This window comes from Mya arenaria, chromosome 14 (genome assembly GCF_026914265.1).
Source record: "Mya arenaria isolate MELC-2E11 chromosome 14, ASM2691426v1".
NCBI classification, from domain to species: domain Eukaryota; kingdom Metazoa; phylum Mollusca; class Bivalvia; order Myida; family Myidae; genus Mya; species Mya arenaria.
In genome coordinates this window covers 39,958,435-39,977,119 of record NC_069135.1, presented here as the reverse complement: position 1 = coordinate 39,977,119, position 18,685 = coordinate 39,958,435, and the positions used below count along the sequence as shown (strand labels likewise).

General features: G+C 36.4%; 2 protein-coding genes across 2 annotated transcripts in view; one reads left to right on the top strand and one right to left on the bottom strand.

The window, feature by feature from the left end:
• Positions 1 to 9,233, top strand: part of LOC128217375 (heat shock 70 kDa protein 12A-like) — a 38,563-nt gene extending 29,330 nt beyond the window's left edge. Inside the window, exon 5 of the mRNA XM_052924500.1 lies at positions 8,179 to 9,233. Within this exon, the coding sequence (XP_052780460.1) occupies positions 8,179 to 9,233 (1,055 nt within the window). The remainder of the gene's footprint in view (positions 1 to 8,178) is intronic.
• LOC128217270 (uncharacterized) overlaps positions 1 to 18,685 on the bottom strand; it is a 206,264-nt gene that overhangs the window by 35,741 nt on the left and 151,838 nt on the right. The window lies entirely within an intron of this gene.

Sequence of the window (18,685 nt, the reverse complement as noted above, 5' to 3'; positions counted from 1 at the left end):
AAAAGGTTATTAATATAAATTTAATTCATTTTCTAACGGATTACATAAAAAATCGAAGTGAAGTGTCTTATTTACCTCAATGATATAGCAGAATTGTTTTAACTATGACTCGTCTCTTTGCACACGACAGTTCTTTACCTATTTTTTCCCGAGATTTCGTTATGATAGAAAAAAAACACTAAATCATTACTTAAATGCTATACATACAATGACTGGTGAATTTTAATCCTGCAAACATAGAGGAAATGTTAATGGCATAATGTGAACGAAGTCGTCCAACACTTCTGTGTGATAATAACAAATTCAATTCATTGTTCGACACAAGCATATATGTTTAATACTTAGGGAGGATGGTTTTAGGCACCAACATATATCTAATACCATTGCAACAGCTTCGAAAGATATCGTTGCCATGCAAATGGGGAAATTCATAATACACAGAAAACACACATATATATCTTTGATACCTTCGTCCGCATCTACAACACGGATCAGTACCTAAGGATAATTGTACCATACATTAAAAAGAAACACTGAAACATATAATATATGAAGCTGTACGAATAGTTACTGCCCTTACATGATCCGTATCAATTTATAATTTATAAAAGAGAAATGGTCGGGTGTCCCGTTCGTACGAAAGAACAATTCAAAAGCTGACTGAAGTTTGTAAACACAAACGCAATATGTTATCATCTTGTTAACGTTGTTTCCACCCAGATTTCAATAATAACACGGATCATTTACGGGATTCAGACAAAACAGTACTTAGAATACTTTACAATTATGCAGTCAACATCATGGTTGATCTTGACAGGACAGTTTTAAATGCTGGGGTTTTTGCAGGGGTTTGAGTCTATTTTAAGTCTGAAATTGAGATCAATTTATATTGCTCTAAATCTGACATCAAATTTCATAGAAGGGATTATATTCGCACATATGCATTATGCCCAAATGCGTAAAAGGTGCAGTAATTCAAATCCCTAGTTATACAATTACCACATCGCAACGTCCCCTATGATTGTTTCTGTGGTTCACTTATTGAAGATGCAATGCGCTTTATATTAAACTATAGTCTATTTACTGCACAAAGGGACCAGTTATTCAGATTCAGAAACGTTATATTGAAATAATTCAATTGAACCTACAGGGTCAAGGCCAGTGGCTGAAATCTCAACGAATGCCCCTGTTGAAGGTCACAAGGTTGAAATCTAACAGACACTTAACGAGACACACAACGACACAAAACAGCATCCGGGTGTGGGGTGGAGGGTTATGTCGAATTCTTCACAATTCCTTCTAACTTTCAAAATTTATCAACACTAAATCAAATTAAAAGGTTGAACAGCAAAAAACAAAAAAACAGATATCTCACAAACAGAATACTACAAAATAAACATTTTAACAATAAAGAAGGAAACAATATGTTGTCTAAAAATAATTACTGGAGTTACCGACTTGAAATAGTCAGTAAAAAAAACACAAATTCACTAAAGATTTTCATAGTAATGGAGGACTACTGAACGTCACATTTGTCCTTGCACTTATAAATAATAGCAACAATAAATCAAATTAATACATTTTAAATTGCAGTGACAGGCCCGGTAGCCAAAAATCTACGAACAAAAACCAGCCACAAGCTGAATTTTAATTAACCATACAGCAAAGACAGACCACATATGCAACACAATATAATTATTTACAAACGTTTGGACGGTAAGCGAGACAGGAGATCACAGGGTAAGATGTGCATATGTAGCCCAGTTGAAATTCTGATAGTTTAAGGGAGACAATTCATGCAGATTGATTTTACTTTTTTACCAGTTGTTGGTTATTGTTTGCCGAAGACCATGATATGTTATATGGTTGATGCTACACATGTACGCAGTTAATATCATCTTGATTTCATTCTGCCACTGCAATAATAACACGGACGAAACATTCAATGTTTTGTTTGTTGTGTGACCTCCTACAATAAAAGGGTTAACGTTGACTATGTCACCTCAATAGTCATGGGGCATACGCTTGTCATGCGCACAAATGCTGTAGTTTTGTCACGGTTGTAGGTCGATAGTGCACGGTTTTAGAAGAGCCTTCTTTGATCTGACAGCAGTTGTTTTTACTTTTCCGTAATGATTTTGACTAGCCTTGAAAATAGATTATCATCGATACACGTGTACTGATAACATTGATCAGATAAGCCATAAGTGAGATACAAACGTTTATGAATTCATTCTTATCTGAAATTATTTGTTACGGTGCCAGATGCTATCAAATCATGGAATTTATTATTTGTATTGTTAAACTGTCCAAGGCTTTTGTAGATGAATATGTACTGGTTATTTTTACTAGTTTACGAGCATTTTATAGAGTTTTGCGCAAATAATTCGTTTTCAAATTTCAATAAAAGGTTATTAATATAAATTTAATTCATTTTCTAACGGATTACATAAAAAATCGAAGTGAAGTGTCTTATTTACCTCAATGATATAGCAGAATTGTTTTAACTATGACTCGTCTCTTTGCACACGACAGTTCTTTACCTATTTTTTCCCGAGATTTCGTTATGATAGAAAAAAACACTAAATCATTACTTAAATGCTATACATACAATGACTGGTGAATTTTAATCCTGCAAACATAGAGGAAATGTTAATGGCATAATGTGAACGAAGTCGTCCAACACTTCTGTGTGATAATAACAAATTCAATTCATTGTTCGACACAAGCATATATGTTTAATACTTAGGGAGGATGGTTTTAGGCACCAACATATATCTAATACCATTGCAACAGCTTCGAAAGATATCGTTGCCATGCAAATGGGGAAATTCATAATACACAGAAAACACACATATATATCTTTGATACCTTCGTCCGCATCTACAACACGGATCAGTACCTAAGGATAATTGTACCATACATTAAAAAGAAACACTGAAACATATAATATATGAAGCTGTACGAATAGTTACTGCCCTTACATGATCCGTATCAATTTATAATTTATAAAAGAGAAATGGTCGGGTGTCCCGTTCGTACGAAAGAACAATTCAAAAGCTGACTGAAGTTTGTAAACACAAACGCAATATGTTATCATCTTGTTAACGTTGTTTCCACCCAGATTTCAATAATAACACGGATCATTTACGGGATTCAGACAAAACAGTACTTAGAATACTTTACAATTATGCAGTCAACATCATGGTTGATCTTGACAGGACAGTTTTAAATGCTGGGGTTTTTGCAGGGGTTTGAGTCTATTTTAAGTCTGAAATTGAGATCAATTTATATTGCTCTAAATCTGACATCAAATTTCATAGAAGGGATTATATTCGCACATATGCATTATGCCCAAATGCGTAAAAGGTGCAGTAATTCAAATCCCTAGTTATACAATTACCACATCGCAACGTCCCCTATGATTGTTTCTGTGGTTCACTTATTGAAGATGCAATGCGCTTTATATTAAACTATAGTCTATTTACTGCACAAAGGGACCAGTTATTCCATGAAACTAGACAATATCACCCACTCAGTACCCACAAATACTGTAAGATTATAGAGACCTAAATAACGAACAGAACAAATACATTTAATTTTAATGAGTATACAGACATATATAGTCCCTTCTTACATATTGAAGACAAATGAAGTTAAGTAAACTTTGTATGCTTACCAATAATATCTATATGCTAGCATACAGGGATTTGACGACAAGAGGCGACAAGAGATTCATTTGGTATTTCTCTCGAGTATTTCTTCTACAACAATCCAGCTTATGTTATGCAGTAACTTTAAACTAGAAAGTGATGCTGTGCTCCATCAAATGCATCTATTTATGTGCATGAAAAAATAATCACATCAACTTTTTAATTCCAACATTATAATGACACTTTTGCCTACTTGACTTGAGATATGGAAGCTGCCAGTTAATACATGCTGCTTTGTGACATCGCTGATATTTGTTTGCAAGTGCACTAGTCTTAATAGTAAATGCCTACATGCAATTGCTTTGTGTTTATTTGTAATTACATGTAACTACGACATGCGTTCAACTTTGAGTTGCCTTTAACGTGTAAATAATTTGTGTTGTCATATGTCAAGTATTTATTTTAAATTAACTTATGCGTGGCAAAATACACAACTACTACAACTTATACTACTACTACTAATAATAATAATGTAACGTGCGTGACCAACAAACTCCAACAGATCCCTTCAGAGGAAAGCATGCTCGACCCTGAAGGGGTCCGCTGGTCTTTATATACTCTAACTTCTCTATCAACACAGAACCCGGGCTTTCCTAATTTGCCTATTACCAGCCAAGTAAACATACATACTATGAACGTACTTCCGTATATAACGGACTGTTATACTATGAACGCACATCCGCCGTCTACAGCGGACCGTTACATTACTTTCCCCTCCGAGAAGACCCGAGTCTTGGTCTATGAATCACATGGGTAAGGCAACTCCGGCCCGGCAGTTGTCAATATCCCACCGCTGCCACCATTTTGAACGTTCGAGACCAACAAGGCCAACAGATCCCTTCAGAGAAAAACATGTTCGACCCTGAAGGGGTTCGCTGGTCTTTATATACACAAAATTTTCTATCAACACAGAACCCGGGATTTGCTAATTTGCATATTAACAGTCAAGTAAACATACATACTATGAACGTTCTTCCGTCTAAAACGGAATGTTATACTATGAACGCACATACGCCGCCTACAGCGGACCGTTACAATAATATATATATAATGTCTTAACTAATATTGTCAAAAGTGACCTGTCCTAGAATGAAGAACATTAAAGCAGCAGTGTGCTAAATCATATATTTTATACATAATATTATTGCAGGATACATGCATCTAACATCCATAAATTGTAATAATTAAGCTGCCATCTTGACAAAGTTTCAATGTCAGCTCTTTATCACTCATATATATTAGTTTTGATCATTTCAAACAGGAAGAAATTTTACTGGCACGAAACGGCGCATTTTCTTACTTAAAAAGGAAGGGACATACTTTAAATATTAAATATAATAGGGTTATTAGTACTGCGTTTTGATACGGGAGGTTGTATACAATTTTATTCAACGAGTTCAGGAAATAGTTGAGTAAGCGAGCATATGAATACAATGCAATACAACGAGCATGAGTTGAATAAAATTGTGTAATATTAAATGGCGAGTGTCAAATTCTTTATATCACAGACTGTTCCAGTAAAATTAGCAAACACCTACCGTCTGTTTTTATCTGCAGTAGTGATGAGCCAAATACCACAAAGCAATTCCATCTCCCGCGTTACATGAATTGCCTATTGTTGTCTAATAAATTAACCACATATACATCCGATCGTTTTAATTTTGTTTATAAGTAGAATGCATACTTAGATAATACCCAGTAAGAATTACAACAATACTAAAGTTTTAACAAAAATTGCTTTCGTTTAGATTGTGACGTCATATCCGGTAAGATGACGTAACAATTTGTGATAGTTTTATGACGTCATTTCCAGATCTAAAACATAAGTACCGACCGTCTTTAAAAATGATTTTCACGAAATCAAGACAACAAACTGCGATTTTATTTTAAGATTTTGATGAAAAATGTACAACTGTATTAAAATATATCTTCATCATATATACAAAATAAGAAATATATAAATGGCTTGCTAAATTATTGCCAATTAGGCATTTATTTTTGCCAATTGATTTGTTTACTTACATGCGGAGAGATATATGTTTTGACTTATAGAAATAGCGCAATCTTATTAAACATATGTGTTACACAGAAATATACGTGATGGATATGTTAAACCAGAAACAATGTATAGTATGTGCTAGAAAATACGTAGTGTGTCATTTATTAAATCGTGTCCAACTTTTGATTCAAACCAATATTGTTTCTATTCTGCTAAGTGCTGGCCATCATAAGACAATAAATTTGCCTGTTGATTGTGTCAAACAAAAGAACTAGTTGAACGTAATTTTGTATGATAAGACATGGATAAAATTAAGAAAAAGGTTAATGTAATTTTATACAACCAGACCCCATAATAGTGTAAAGACTTTTTTTTATTTTCTATAAACATTTACTGTCAATGTCACTTAACATGATTCAGGCTGGTCTCGATGAAACCCGAGTAGCACTCGCACTCGAACCAGAAGCTGCCTCGATTTGGTGCGATACACTCGATGCTGACACAAGGGCTGCGCTGGCCGGAACCGGAACTCAGTATATGGTCATTGATGTAGGAGGTGGGTTTATATGAAATCCGCATGCACGCAGGATAATTGATTTTCACATCCGTTTTGAAAACTTGCATATTATCGTAATATGTGTTGCATTGGTTTGTTTGTCTCAATTAATGGGGGGGGGGGGGGGGGGGGGAGGGGGAGGGGGGTAAGGGGGGGGGGGGGCTTCACCACATGCGATCAAACTGTATTCGGGTTCTATAGTTTTATTCAAAACACTACGTAAAACCTATCAAATACGGATGAATACATTAGAAAAAATATAATTCATTCATAATAAACAAATCGAGCAATACAGTATTCCATTTAATGTTAATCACATGTGGCATGGCATAAAATTATGCACGTGGCATGCAAAAATTACAACCTTCAGAGTTATAATAAACTGATAATTGTAAATATAAATAAATAAATGTAATTGAGCTTACCTGGCACGCCGTCGTTGCTTAATATCAGTATTATATCAAAATGTTTAACAAACATTTGTAGGTACTTATTGAAATCTATATAATTAGAATATTGCTACAAAATTTACTTGCGCGAAAATAGGGCGTAATTCATAGTAAGTAGGAAAGGGAGTATAAATTGAAAACCATGAACTCTTACATAGATGTTATGGTCACTTTCATCTAATTACAAACTAGCATTCACACATATGTAACACGTCTGATTTGACAAGGGACATGGACAGAGCTTCAACACATGGTGGTCAGGAACCTGCATACATGTAAATCAATACCACAAATACAATGAAGTCACGTGACAGGAAGTCAGGTATCATGTGACATTGTGCATATATCAAATGATTACCTTTCATGTATTATTACCTCGGAAAATCCTTTATTGTTGATTATAGTTTAACTTTGTGTATCCTTAAATTATTCTTTTGAAATCAATATTGTTTAAACCAAAACCAACAATTAAAGGGTTTGACGAGAGAATAAACATGATGAACTTACATAGGTATAAATGGTTAATCTGCTTGTGTCAAAGGAAATATGGCAGCAGCGTTCTCTTCTTTTGCCAGAATATTTTTAAGAATAAAATCAATTTACTCCAATTTGAGTACGCTGAAATTACTTTGTTAAATCAAAATTCTATCTACCACTGTTGAACAACAAAAATGTTCGTTCGTTAAAAAGTCAAACATATGCGTGTCTAAGCAATCAAAATATACAGGGTTTATATGTCCAAGCTTCTGAAAAAACTATGCGAATAATAATAATAAAAAATGTGTGATCACGATAACATAAATTGTGATTTTATTCCGAATTTTTAACAAATGTTTTCATTCGTTTATGCTAAAATTTAAGAAAAATGGCATTAATTGGAAAATCGATTGATAAACATGACGTTGTGACGTCAATTTTTGTGACATCATTTCAGAAATGTTCAACCCGATACAGTGACCGATTGGGTTCATTATTAAGTAAAATTGGAACCGAAATCTATAAGAGAACCGAAAAGATAAACTTGATGTGTCCACTGCAATGAAAATAACATCGGTGAAAATAACATGATATTTCACCGATAAAAGCATATACGAACAATTACACTCTAATAATTGCTCAAAGGAGTCGGCTGTTTTTATCTCATGAAAATACGCTCAATGGTTTTCATTTGCTATCCGGAGTAACTACAGTGCACACTATGTATGCAAGTCATATTTCATCCAAATATTAAGCAAACTTTTGACTAACTAAGTTTAACACATGAAATTCAGTAACTACATGTATTTTGTATTTATTAGAAGATATTTATTCTTAAGTTCATGACTGCCTGTATTTTAAAACTTAGCATTTTGTGATCCATTTTCTTTGCTATAGTTTTATTGCAATCTTATTGACTGCAGTATCTAGTGAGGGATTTCTAAAATATAAATAATAATTAAAATGATGGAAATGATATTTTAGGTGGCACCGCAGATATCTCTATCCACGAGAAGAAACAGGACGGCACTCTGAAGGAAATACATCAGCCGAGCGGTGGACCATGGGGCGGAATTTACGTTGACGCAAACTATCTCAAATTCTTGGAGCACGTTTTTGGAGAGAAGGCTATTACTGCGCTTAAGACGGAGGAAATGACCGACTACTTTGACGTCATCAGGGAATTTGAAACAAAGAAACGTACCTTTACCAAACAGACAAAGGGCAAATTTATGTTCAAAATATCTGCAACCACTAGGAAGCTTTCCGAGAAGTTTACAGGACAAAATCTAGAGCAGAGGATAGGTAGCCTTGGATATGGCGATTCAGTTGTCGTGAAAGGTGGAGACAAGTTGCGAGTTGATCCTGACATCGTTCGTGCTTGGTTTGATGGTCCTATAAACAACCTCGTTGACCACGTGAAGAGCCTCCTCAAGGAGCCCAAGCTGAGAGCGGTGCAGACCATTGTGCTGGTTGGTGGTTTCGGAGAGAGCACGTACGTACAGGAGAGGCTGAGGGCTGAGATCCCATACACGCGTCTAATTGTCCCTGAAGAGGCGGGTCTCGCCGTGCTAAAAGGGGCCGTCAGGTTTGGACACAACCCAGCGATCATCACATCAAGGGTTATGAAATACACGTACGGAGTTGAAGTGAGCATGATTTATGATGAGAAAATTCACAGCGAAGACAAAAAATACTTAGATGAAGATGGGAAATTTTGGGTCAGTAACGGTTTCGATGTGTTTGTTCGCGTAAACGAAAATGTTCCCATTGACCACCAAATAACAAAGGAATACATACCTACTGGATATAAGACACGCACAACCGTCTACCGTACGGCATCCGAGAACCCCGTGTACGTGACCGACCCCGGTTGTGAACTGCTCGGGGAGCTGGTGACAGAGTTTCCCCTGGACATCCCTCTCTCTGAGCTTGGTACCGATACAACATTTATGTTTGGAGGGACGGAGCTTGTGGTAAAAACACGTGTGAGAAAGACCGGAGAAGAGCAGATCTTGAAACTAAATTGTCTAAAATAAGCTCCAACGCGCACCAAGAATCTGTAATGTGAACCAGAAACCACAATAAACGCAAACATTTTATTGAAATGTTATTATTTTCGTTTTTCTACAAATATAGTAATACTAACTTATAAAGAAACGACGTTATATTGCTGACCGTGTGAGAAAGACCGAACAGGAGATTGAAACATCTCTTGAAACTTTGTTATAAGTAGGCTACAACCGGTACCATGAACCTGTGATGTGATCTTGCGAAATAAAACGACATATCCATATCTTATTAACAAGCTTTGATTCCTTTCGATCCGATTATGTTTAAATGCATGTATTTAGAAACTACTAGATGGTGTTATTAGCATTATGAGACTAAATTACCTTGTATGACCATAATCATGTCTATAGTATATAGTCAAATATAATGTATACTTATATCTGATTATTCGGGTTTGGGTGACGTTTAACTGTGTGTCTGCAAAAACATGCCTTTTAATATAGCATTATATCGACAAAACGTAATGCATTATAATTGCATGAATCATACCAAAATAAGATTTTTATAGGTCATCAGGGTTTAGATATATCCCCTGCCTGGTGACCTTTAAATTTCACGGATGAACGGAAAAAAAACATGAGAATATCGAAATCATCTGACATAATGTTCAACTTATTCCTCTTTCGGTTATATGTAAATTTATGCTACTTTTCCTGCAAATTGTAATTGCTTATTTTTTTAATCAACCATTCAAGTATGTTTGGTTTATATGTATGTATGTTACTCTTGATACGTGTGTGATCTATCTGTACGTTTGCTTGTGTACGTTTGTGTCTCTCGTGCAGGGTCGTTTTTGTCCCTTACCATTTGTCCAAAAACAAGGTTTATAATGGAATATTTGACTATTATGCGTTTCTCTGTAATTTTCATTATATTATGCAACTCGGTAATTTTACATAATCTAGATATCATTGAAGTAGCAGAAACGGGATACATTTTTTATTGTTCAGCAATATATTGTTAGTAATATTTATATGAAAAAAACTGACAAAACTATAAGTATCTTGCATGCGTTTCCGGCACAGATAGAAAAAATCCGACTCGAGGGCACGCGCGTAAGCGGGTAACGAGGCTTGCCGGGCTACCGGCCTCGCAGCGTACCCGAGGGTCGTATTGGGATGGCGTGAAATGATTTTCCTAAACTGTACAATAAAAGAAATAAAAAGTGGCAAGTTGTTTGCGCGTGACTCATCTTACATAGGGGTTGTAAGACGCTTTTTCCCAGCACTGGTCACATCACCGGAAACACATGTTCAGTATGCAAAAAAAGCCATTCCGGTTAGGTGATTCTTTGCAAGCACAGAATACATCTAAATTAATAATATATTAGATATTTTCATTGACAGGTACAACACCATCAACGTCACAGAACTTGGTTAAATGCTTAGCCATATCTAATGCTACCAAAGGATGTGAAAAGGAATGTAGGAAAACTGACTTTTATGGCAATCAAAAACTATTTAAGCGTATTGAACATATGCATTACCCCCAACACAAACACACACACGCACACGCGCACGCGCGCGCGCACTCACGTACGCACACACACGGGAGAGCGCGAAAGCGCATGAACACAAACACATAGCATATATGACGTTAGTTTTAACTAGAAGAATCACCGCACCACGAAAATTTCCTCAACCGGTATTTAATGTCGTGATTTTATGAAGAAATATATAGTTAAAACGGTATTGCAATCTGGTCTATTAAGCTGTTGTCGACTGCTTCGTTTGCTGGCATTGTTTTTGCTAAGCATACTAACGTGATTTTTTTCATGTACATTACTTTTACATAACCTTTAACGAAATGAAAACTTGGAAAAAAAATCATTCACGTGCGATTATGATAAATAGGATTCTTTACAATTTGGTTACTAAATAATCTTTTGGAAAAGAGATAAGTCCACACTAAGGTTGCCTTATTCGTATCTGAGTGGCATAACAAACGATCTATGAACGGGGCTGAAAGATGATCCATTGAGGAAATGGATAAGAAATTGTGACTGACGAACAGTCGACCAATGCCATAGCGGAGTATGATACCTGGGCAGTGTTCTCTTTCAAGGCACCGGCAAGTGTTCTTCTTTATCAAGACGGCGAGTTTGGCCCATTCGAGGCCGAGCACAGAAATGCGAGTAAAAAAGAGGACAAATGACACCAAGGATAGCGCTCTTTACAGCGTTTAAAGATGGTTTTACTCAACAACAAGTTATGCTTAAAAGTTTTAAACAAAATATATTTCAAAATCTAGAAGTCGTCACTGTTATGCAATAACTCCATTTATGCCTCCATTATTGCCTCTATTTCAATATGCAGTTATTAAGTGAACAAGATACACTGGTATCCGACATTGTGGCTCTGCTCATATAACAAGACACACTGGTATCTCACATTGAGGCACTGATCACATAACAAGACACACTGGTATCCGACATTGAGGCACCGATCACATAACATGTCACTGGTATCTGACATTGAGGATATGATCATATAAATAGACACACTGGGATACGACAGTAAGGAACGAATCACATAACAAGACACACTTGCATCTGATATTGAGGCACGGATCACATAACAAGATACACTAGTATCCGACATTGAGGCACTGATTACATATCAAGACACACCTGTATCTGACATTGAGGCACTGATCACATAACAAGACACACTGGCATCTGACGTTGGGGAACGGATCACATAACAAGACACACTGGTATCCGACATTGAGGCACTGATCACATAACAAAACCCACTAGTATCCGACATTGAGGCGCTGATTACATATCAAGACACACCTGTATCTGACATTGAAGCACGGATCACATAACAAGACACGCTGGCATATTACATTGAGGCACGGATATCATAACAAAACACACTGGTATCCGACATTGAGGCACGGATCACATAACAAGACACACTGGCATCTGCCATTGAGACAAATATCACATAACAAAATACACTGGTACCCGACATTGAGGCACGGATCACATAACAAGACACACTGGTATCTGACATTGAAGCACTGATCACATAACAAATCAAAGTAGTATCCTACTTCGAGAAACGTTCTTAAAACAAGATTCACTGGTATCTGACATTGAGGCACTGATCACATAACAAGACACACTGGCATCTGACATTGAGGCACGGATCTCTAAACAAAACACACTAGTATCCGAAATCGAGGCACGGGACACATAAGAAATCATAATTTTATCCAACATAGAGGCACGGATCACCTAACAAAATATAGTGGTATCCGACATCGTGAAACGAATCACGTAACAAGACATTCTTGCATCTGAAATTGCGGCACGGATCACACAACAAAACACGCTTGCATCTAACGTTGAGGCACGGATCACATAACAAGACACGCTGGCATCTGCCATTGAGGCACTTCCCACATAACAAAACACAATGGCATCTGACATTGAGGCCCGGATCACATAACAACACACACTGGTATCCGACATTGATGCATTGATCACATAACAAGACACACTGGTATCCGACATTGATGAATTTTATCACATAACAAGACACACTGGTATCCGACATTGATGCATTGATCACATAACAAGACTCACTGGTATCCGACATTGATGCATTGATCACATAACAAGACACACTGGTATCCGACATTGATGCATTGATCACATAACAAGACACACTGGTATCCGACATTGCGCTGCCAACGCTAATGCGAGTAGACTTTTCCTTCGATTAGTAGAACAAAAAAATAATGAACGAAAATAGCATATGCTGATATTAAACTTACATTTTGTATCGTCTTAGAAACCCAAATGACATTGGCAAATCCGAAAACGAGGCACGGGTCACATAAAAAATCATAGTTTTATCTAACATGGAGGCACGAATCACCAAACAAAAAATAGTGGTATCCGACATCGAGAAACGAATCACGTAACAAGACATTCTTACATCTGAAATTGCGGCACGGATCACATAACAAAACACGCTTGCATCTAACGTTGAGGCACGGATCACATAACAAGACACGCTGGCATCTGCCATTGAGCCACTTATCACATAACAAAACACACTGGCATCTGACATTGAGGCCCGGATCACATAGCAATACACACTGGTATCCGACATTGATGCATTGATCACATAACAAGACTCACTGGTATCCGACATTGATGCATTGATCACATAACAAGACACACTGGTATCCGACATTGATGCATTGATCACATAACAAGACTCACTGGTACCCGACATTGATGCATTGATCACATAACAAGACACACTGGTATCCGACATTGCGCTGCCAACGCTAATGCGAGTAGACTTTTCCTTCGATTAGTAGAACAAAAAATAATGAACGAAAATAGCATATGCTGATATTAAACTTACATTTTGTATCGTCTTAGAAACCCAAATGACATTGGCAAATCCGAAAACGAGGCACGGGTCACATAAAAATCATAGTTTTATCCAACATGGAGGCACAGATCACCTAACAAAAAATAGTGGTATCCGACATCGAGAAACGAATCACGTAACAAGACATTCTTGCATCTGAAATTGCGGCACGGATCACATAACAAAACACGCTTGCATCTAACGTTGAGGCACGGATCACATAACAAGACACGCTGGCATCTGCCATTGAGGCACTTATCACATAACAAAACACACTGGCATCTGAGATTGAGGCCCGGATCACATAACAAGACACACTGGTATCCGACATTGCGCTGCCAACGCTAATGCGAGTAGACTTTTCCTTCGATTAGTAGAACAAAAAAATAATGAACGAAAATAGCATATGCTGATATTAAACTTACATTTTGTATCGTCTTAGAAACCCAAATGACATTGGCAAATCCGAAAACGAGGCACGGGTCACATAAAAAATCATAGTTTTATCTAACATGGAGGCACGAATCACCTAACAAAAAATAGTGGTATCCGACATCGAGAAACGAATCACGTAACAAGACATTCTTACATCTGAAATTGCGGCACGGATCACATAACAAAACACGCTTGCATCTAACGTTGAGGCACGGATCACATAACAAGACACGCTGGCATCTGCCATTGAGCCACTTATCACATAACAAAACACACTGGCATCTGACATTGAGGCCCGGATCACATAGCAATACACACTGGTATCCGACATTGATGCATTGATCACATAACAAGACTCACTGGTATCCGACATTGATGCATTGATCACATAACAAGACACACTGGTATCCGACATTGATGCATTGATCACATAACAAGACTCACTGGTACCCGACATTGATGCATTGATCACATAACAAGACACACTGGTATCCGACATTGATGCATTGATCACATAACAAGACACACTGGTATCCGACATTGCGCTGCCAACGCTAATGCGAGTAGACTTTTCCTTCGATTAGTAGAACAAAAAATAATGAACGAAAATAGCATATGCTGATATTAAACTTACATTTTGTATCGTCTTAGAAACCCAAATGACATTGGCAAATCCGAAAACGAGGCACGGGTCACATAAAAAATCATAGTTTTATCTAACATGGAGGCACAGATCACCTAACAAAAAATAGTGATATCCGACATCGAGAAACGAATCACGTAACAAGACATTCTTGCATCTGAAATTGCGGCACGGATCACATAACAAAACACGCTTGCATCTAACGTTGAGGCACGGATCACATAACAAGACACGCTGGCATCTGCCATTGAAGCACTTATCACATAACAAAACACACTGGCATCTGAGATTGAGGCCCGGATCACATAGCAAGACACACTGGTATCCGACATTGATGCATTGATCACATAACAAGACTCACTGGTATCCGACATTGATGCATTGATTACATAACAAGACACACTGGTATCCGACATTGATGCATTGATCACATAACAAGACTCACTGGTATCCGACATTGATGCATTGATCACATAACAAGACACACTGGTATCCGACATTGATGCATTGATCACATAACAAGACACACTGGTATCCGACATTGCGCTACCAACGCTAATGCGAGTAGACTTTTCCTTCGATTAGTAGAACAAAAAAATAATGAACGAAAATAGCATATGCTGATATTAAACTTACATTTTGTATCGTCTTAGAAACCCAAATGACATTGGCAAGTATGAAAAAGATAACGTAAATGAGCCATTGTTATATGAAATTCATTTTCTATTTGTTTTTGCCGTGATGGCAAGTATTTGCAATAGAGGAGCTACATAAAAAAGGCAAACTGTTAAATCACATTACGCACTAGCTACTGTCGGTGAGTATAAAGGTATCTTATTATTTTCTGTTTAGAGTAAATCGAGACTCGTAAGTCCAAATAGGATTGACTCAGCGTTGTGGTAAACGTAAAGGTTCTGAATACGAATCAATATCTGATTGTCTTAAATTTAATTACATTGTTGCATTAAAAACGTATAACAAATTTTCATAAAATTAGTTATCTTTGTGAAGGTTTTAGCGATGCCCGCACCTATGAATAGTTTTCTTTTATTGACAAATGTTTGCCTCGGTACACAATTTAGATCTTTATTGGTACACTAGCTTCATTTTCGTGAATGTTAATGAATATCCAGATTTCCCATAATAAAAAATAAGCTCAAAACTCGAGTTATGCAAATTCTAAAAGATCAGATTTTATTTTTGTTTATGACTGTTACATTTTACACAACTGATAGCTAATCCTATGTGGAACTACTCGTATAATCATCTGAAAAAAAAATATTTGGAGGCCATGCTCACCGTTGGCATCCATTTTCCACTCATTGGCACTATGAGAGAAGACGCGTTGAAACATTTTCAAGGCATAACAAAAGGTGTGGCTCATATCATTGCCCGCCATGTAAAAGCTCAGCGTGCTTGCTTAAAATTGTTAAACAAAGTTATTATTCTGGCCTTTGGCCACTAGAGCTATAGACCGTGTGGGGAAAACGGAGAAAGAGGAGATTTTGAAACTTCATTGTCTCAAATAAGCTTCAACTGACACCAAGAACCAGTGAAATACAATGGCATAAATATTTTATTAATAGGTCCGTTAATTTTCGCATTCGCCACTTTGAAATATTTCTGCTGCAATTTATCTGTTATTGACGAACGGCTTATTTAATAAAACAATATAACAGACAATAGATACAAAAGGCTGTTTAAATATCTTGCTTAAACATTGAACAGTTAGAGTTTTATCAGTGAAATACCAGCAGTGAAATATCATTTGAGAGTTTGCACTGCAACCTAAGGAGTGAAAACTTAAACTTTACGCGTTGGTTTCATCTTATCTTGGAAACGACTCGTCTTCAAGCGAATAAAACTGATGTCTGACTTTGAGGGTGATAAGATACCCATGTAAATATAATCAATTCTTGAGATTTAAAGTCCAAAATATTAGAACAATATAATTTGTAAACTTGTCATCATTTTTTAGGCTTTAATAAAGATTCCAGTTATTGACAAAACTACAAAGAGAACCAAACAGCATTTACTGTAACAGTCTGTCATTGCATTGACTAGTAGCCTAACAGATTGTCAAACTAAAACATTTAGGAGCCCAGGCACAAACTTCCGGACTCACTTTCATATCAAACTCTGACCTTCACGCTCATTCTGAAAGAACAAAACAAACACTACTGGAGCTCGTACATGTCACTATGAAGGAGGACAAAAACGAGCCGGAAAGAAGGTTCACCTTTGAAGCCTACATGGGCAGTCGTTCAAAATAACATATACGCCCATAGTAAAAAAATAAACGGCAGAATGTTGAGTCAACAGGCGGTTGGACCGTACTTTACTTATTCCAAGTTAACTAGTTCTCATTAGAACTTATGTAAATATGTATGTAATATATATTAATATATAAGGTACGATGTATCTCGTCACTTCAATAAAAAGTTGTATGTAATGCTTACATATTGTGCACATTGCAACATTAAATATCTATTGTAGTAATCATTTAAAGGAGTTGTAGAGTCAATGGGAAAATACGATTTTCTAATAAATACAGGTTTTATATCATGATTATTTGTGACGATGTTTTTTTTTGACACACTGATCATGAAATGTGACAGGTAAATTAACGTGTAATACAGCTTATGCACTGGGCCATCTTTGACCGATGACGTAGGCGAGCTCGCGTTCCAATATCGCGAGAGTTAACCGCGCATGCGCAGTAAGCGCCCATCTGTCAAAATGGCTTCTATGGACAACAATAACGCCGATAGTTCAAATAATTACGAAGATTCTTCGTCTGATGATGAAAACCAATTGAATTTAGATGATTTAAACATACAGGCATATCGCTTTGAACCGCAGCGAGATACAGACGACGAGAATTCCGAAACTGATGGGGATACTGGCTATGGTCCTAGGGGCTAATGTCTGGGGGGGGGGCAATCATCTGGGGGGGATATTATCTGTACCTCTTTGATAATACATGCTATTGGCCTTTACAAGTGATTTTAAACATTTTATGTATTAAAAGTAAAACATGGTAACATCACTTTACAGTAACTGAATGTGCTGTAATTCATTTAAATGAAATTGTGTACTGAAGTTTTATTTTCAAAGAGATCAAAGCTTAAAGGCAGGGCTCAACTGTTTAAACATGCAGATGGCAAGCACTAGATGTATATACCAGTATTGGGGGTTTTTCTAGGTTATTCTATATTATTTTATTATAAAGATTGCTGAATAAAAATAGCTTTAAAAAGTGTTTTTGACAAGATAAATAAATCATCATTTTTCAATCCAACGTATATTGAAACTAATTAAAAAAAACTCAATTGTTACATGTCATTGCACATAAGTGTAGATATTCTTACATATATATAATTGCAAACTGATTTCAACTGAACCTCAAAGGCCCTGCAGAAAGGGCTCATTTTATGACATGCAATTGGACTAACCATAAATTCACTTTTTAATTTTCATGTCCAGAAATGTTTTATGGCCTACAGCTGGTCAAGTTTGTGTATACAGAAGCAAAACATATGTTTTATGACATGCAGCTGGTCAGGACTGTCTGGACAGTGCAAAAACTAGTTGCTGGGGTAACTAGTACATATTTGATACAAGATTAGCTATGAGATGAATTAAAGTAATTATTAAGTTTAATGGTAAGTATTCTGTCTATTGAGGAAACAAACATTGGGCATATTGGTCATCAATCCAAGTCCAACTTCCAAGTCTTTACTCAATTTCCATTTATTCAATAAATATTTTCATGAAACAATTTTGTCAAGATATAATATTTTACATTTTCAACAGCCTACTGTTTGTATTCAAATTAATTTGATAGTTAAAAAAGGTAAAAACATGTTTTAAGATAAAACAGCAGACTCCCTGATAATACAAATGACTATAATATTAAAAGAAAATCTGTCACTACAAAGAA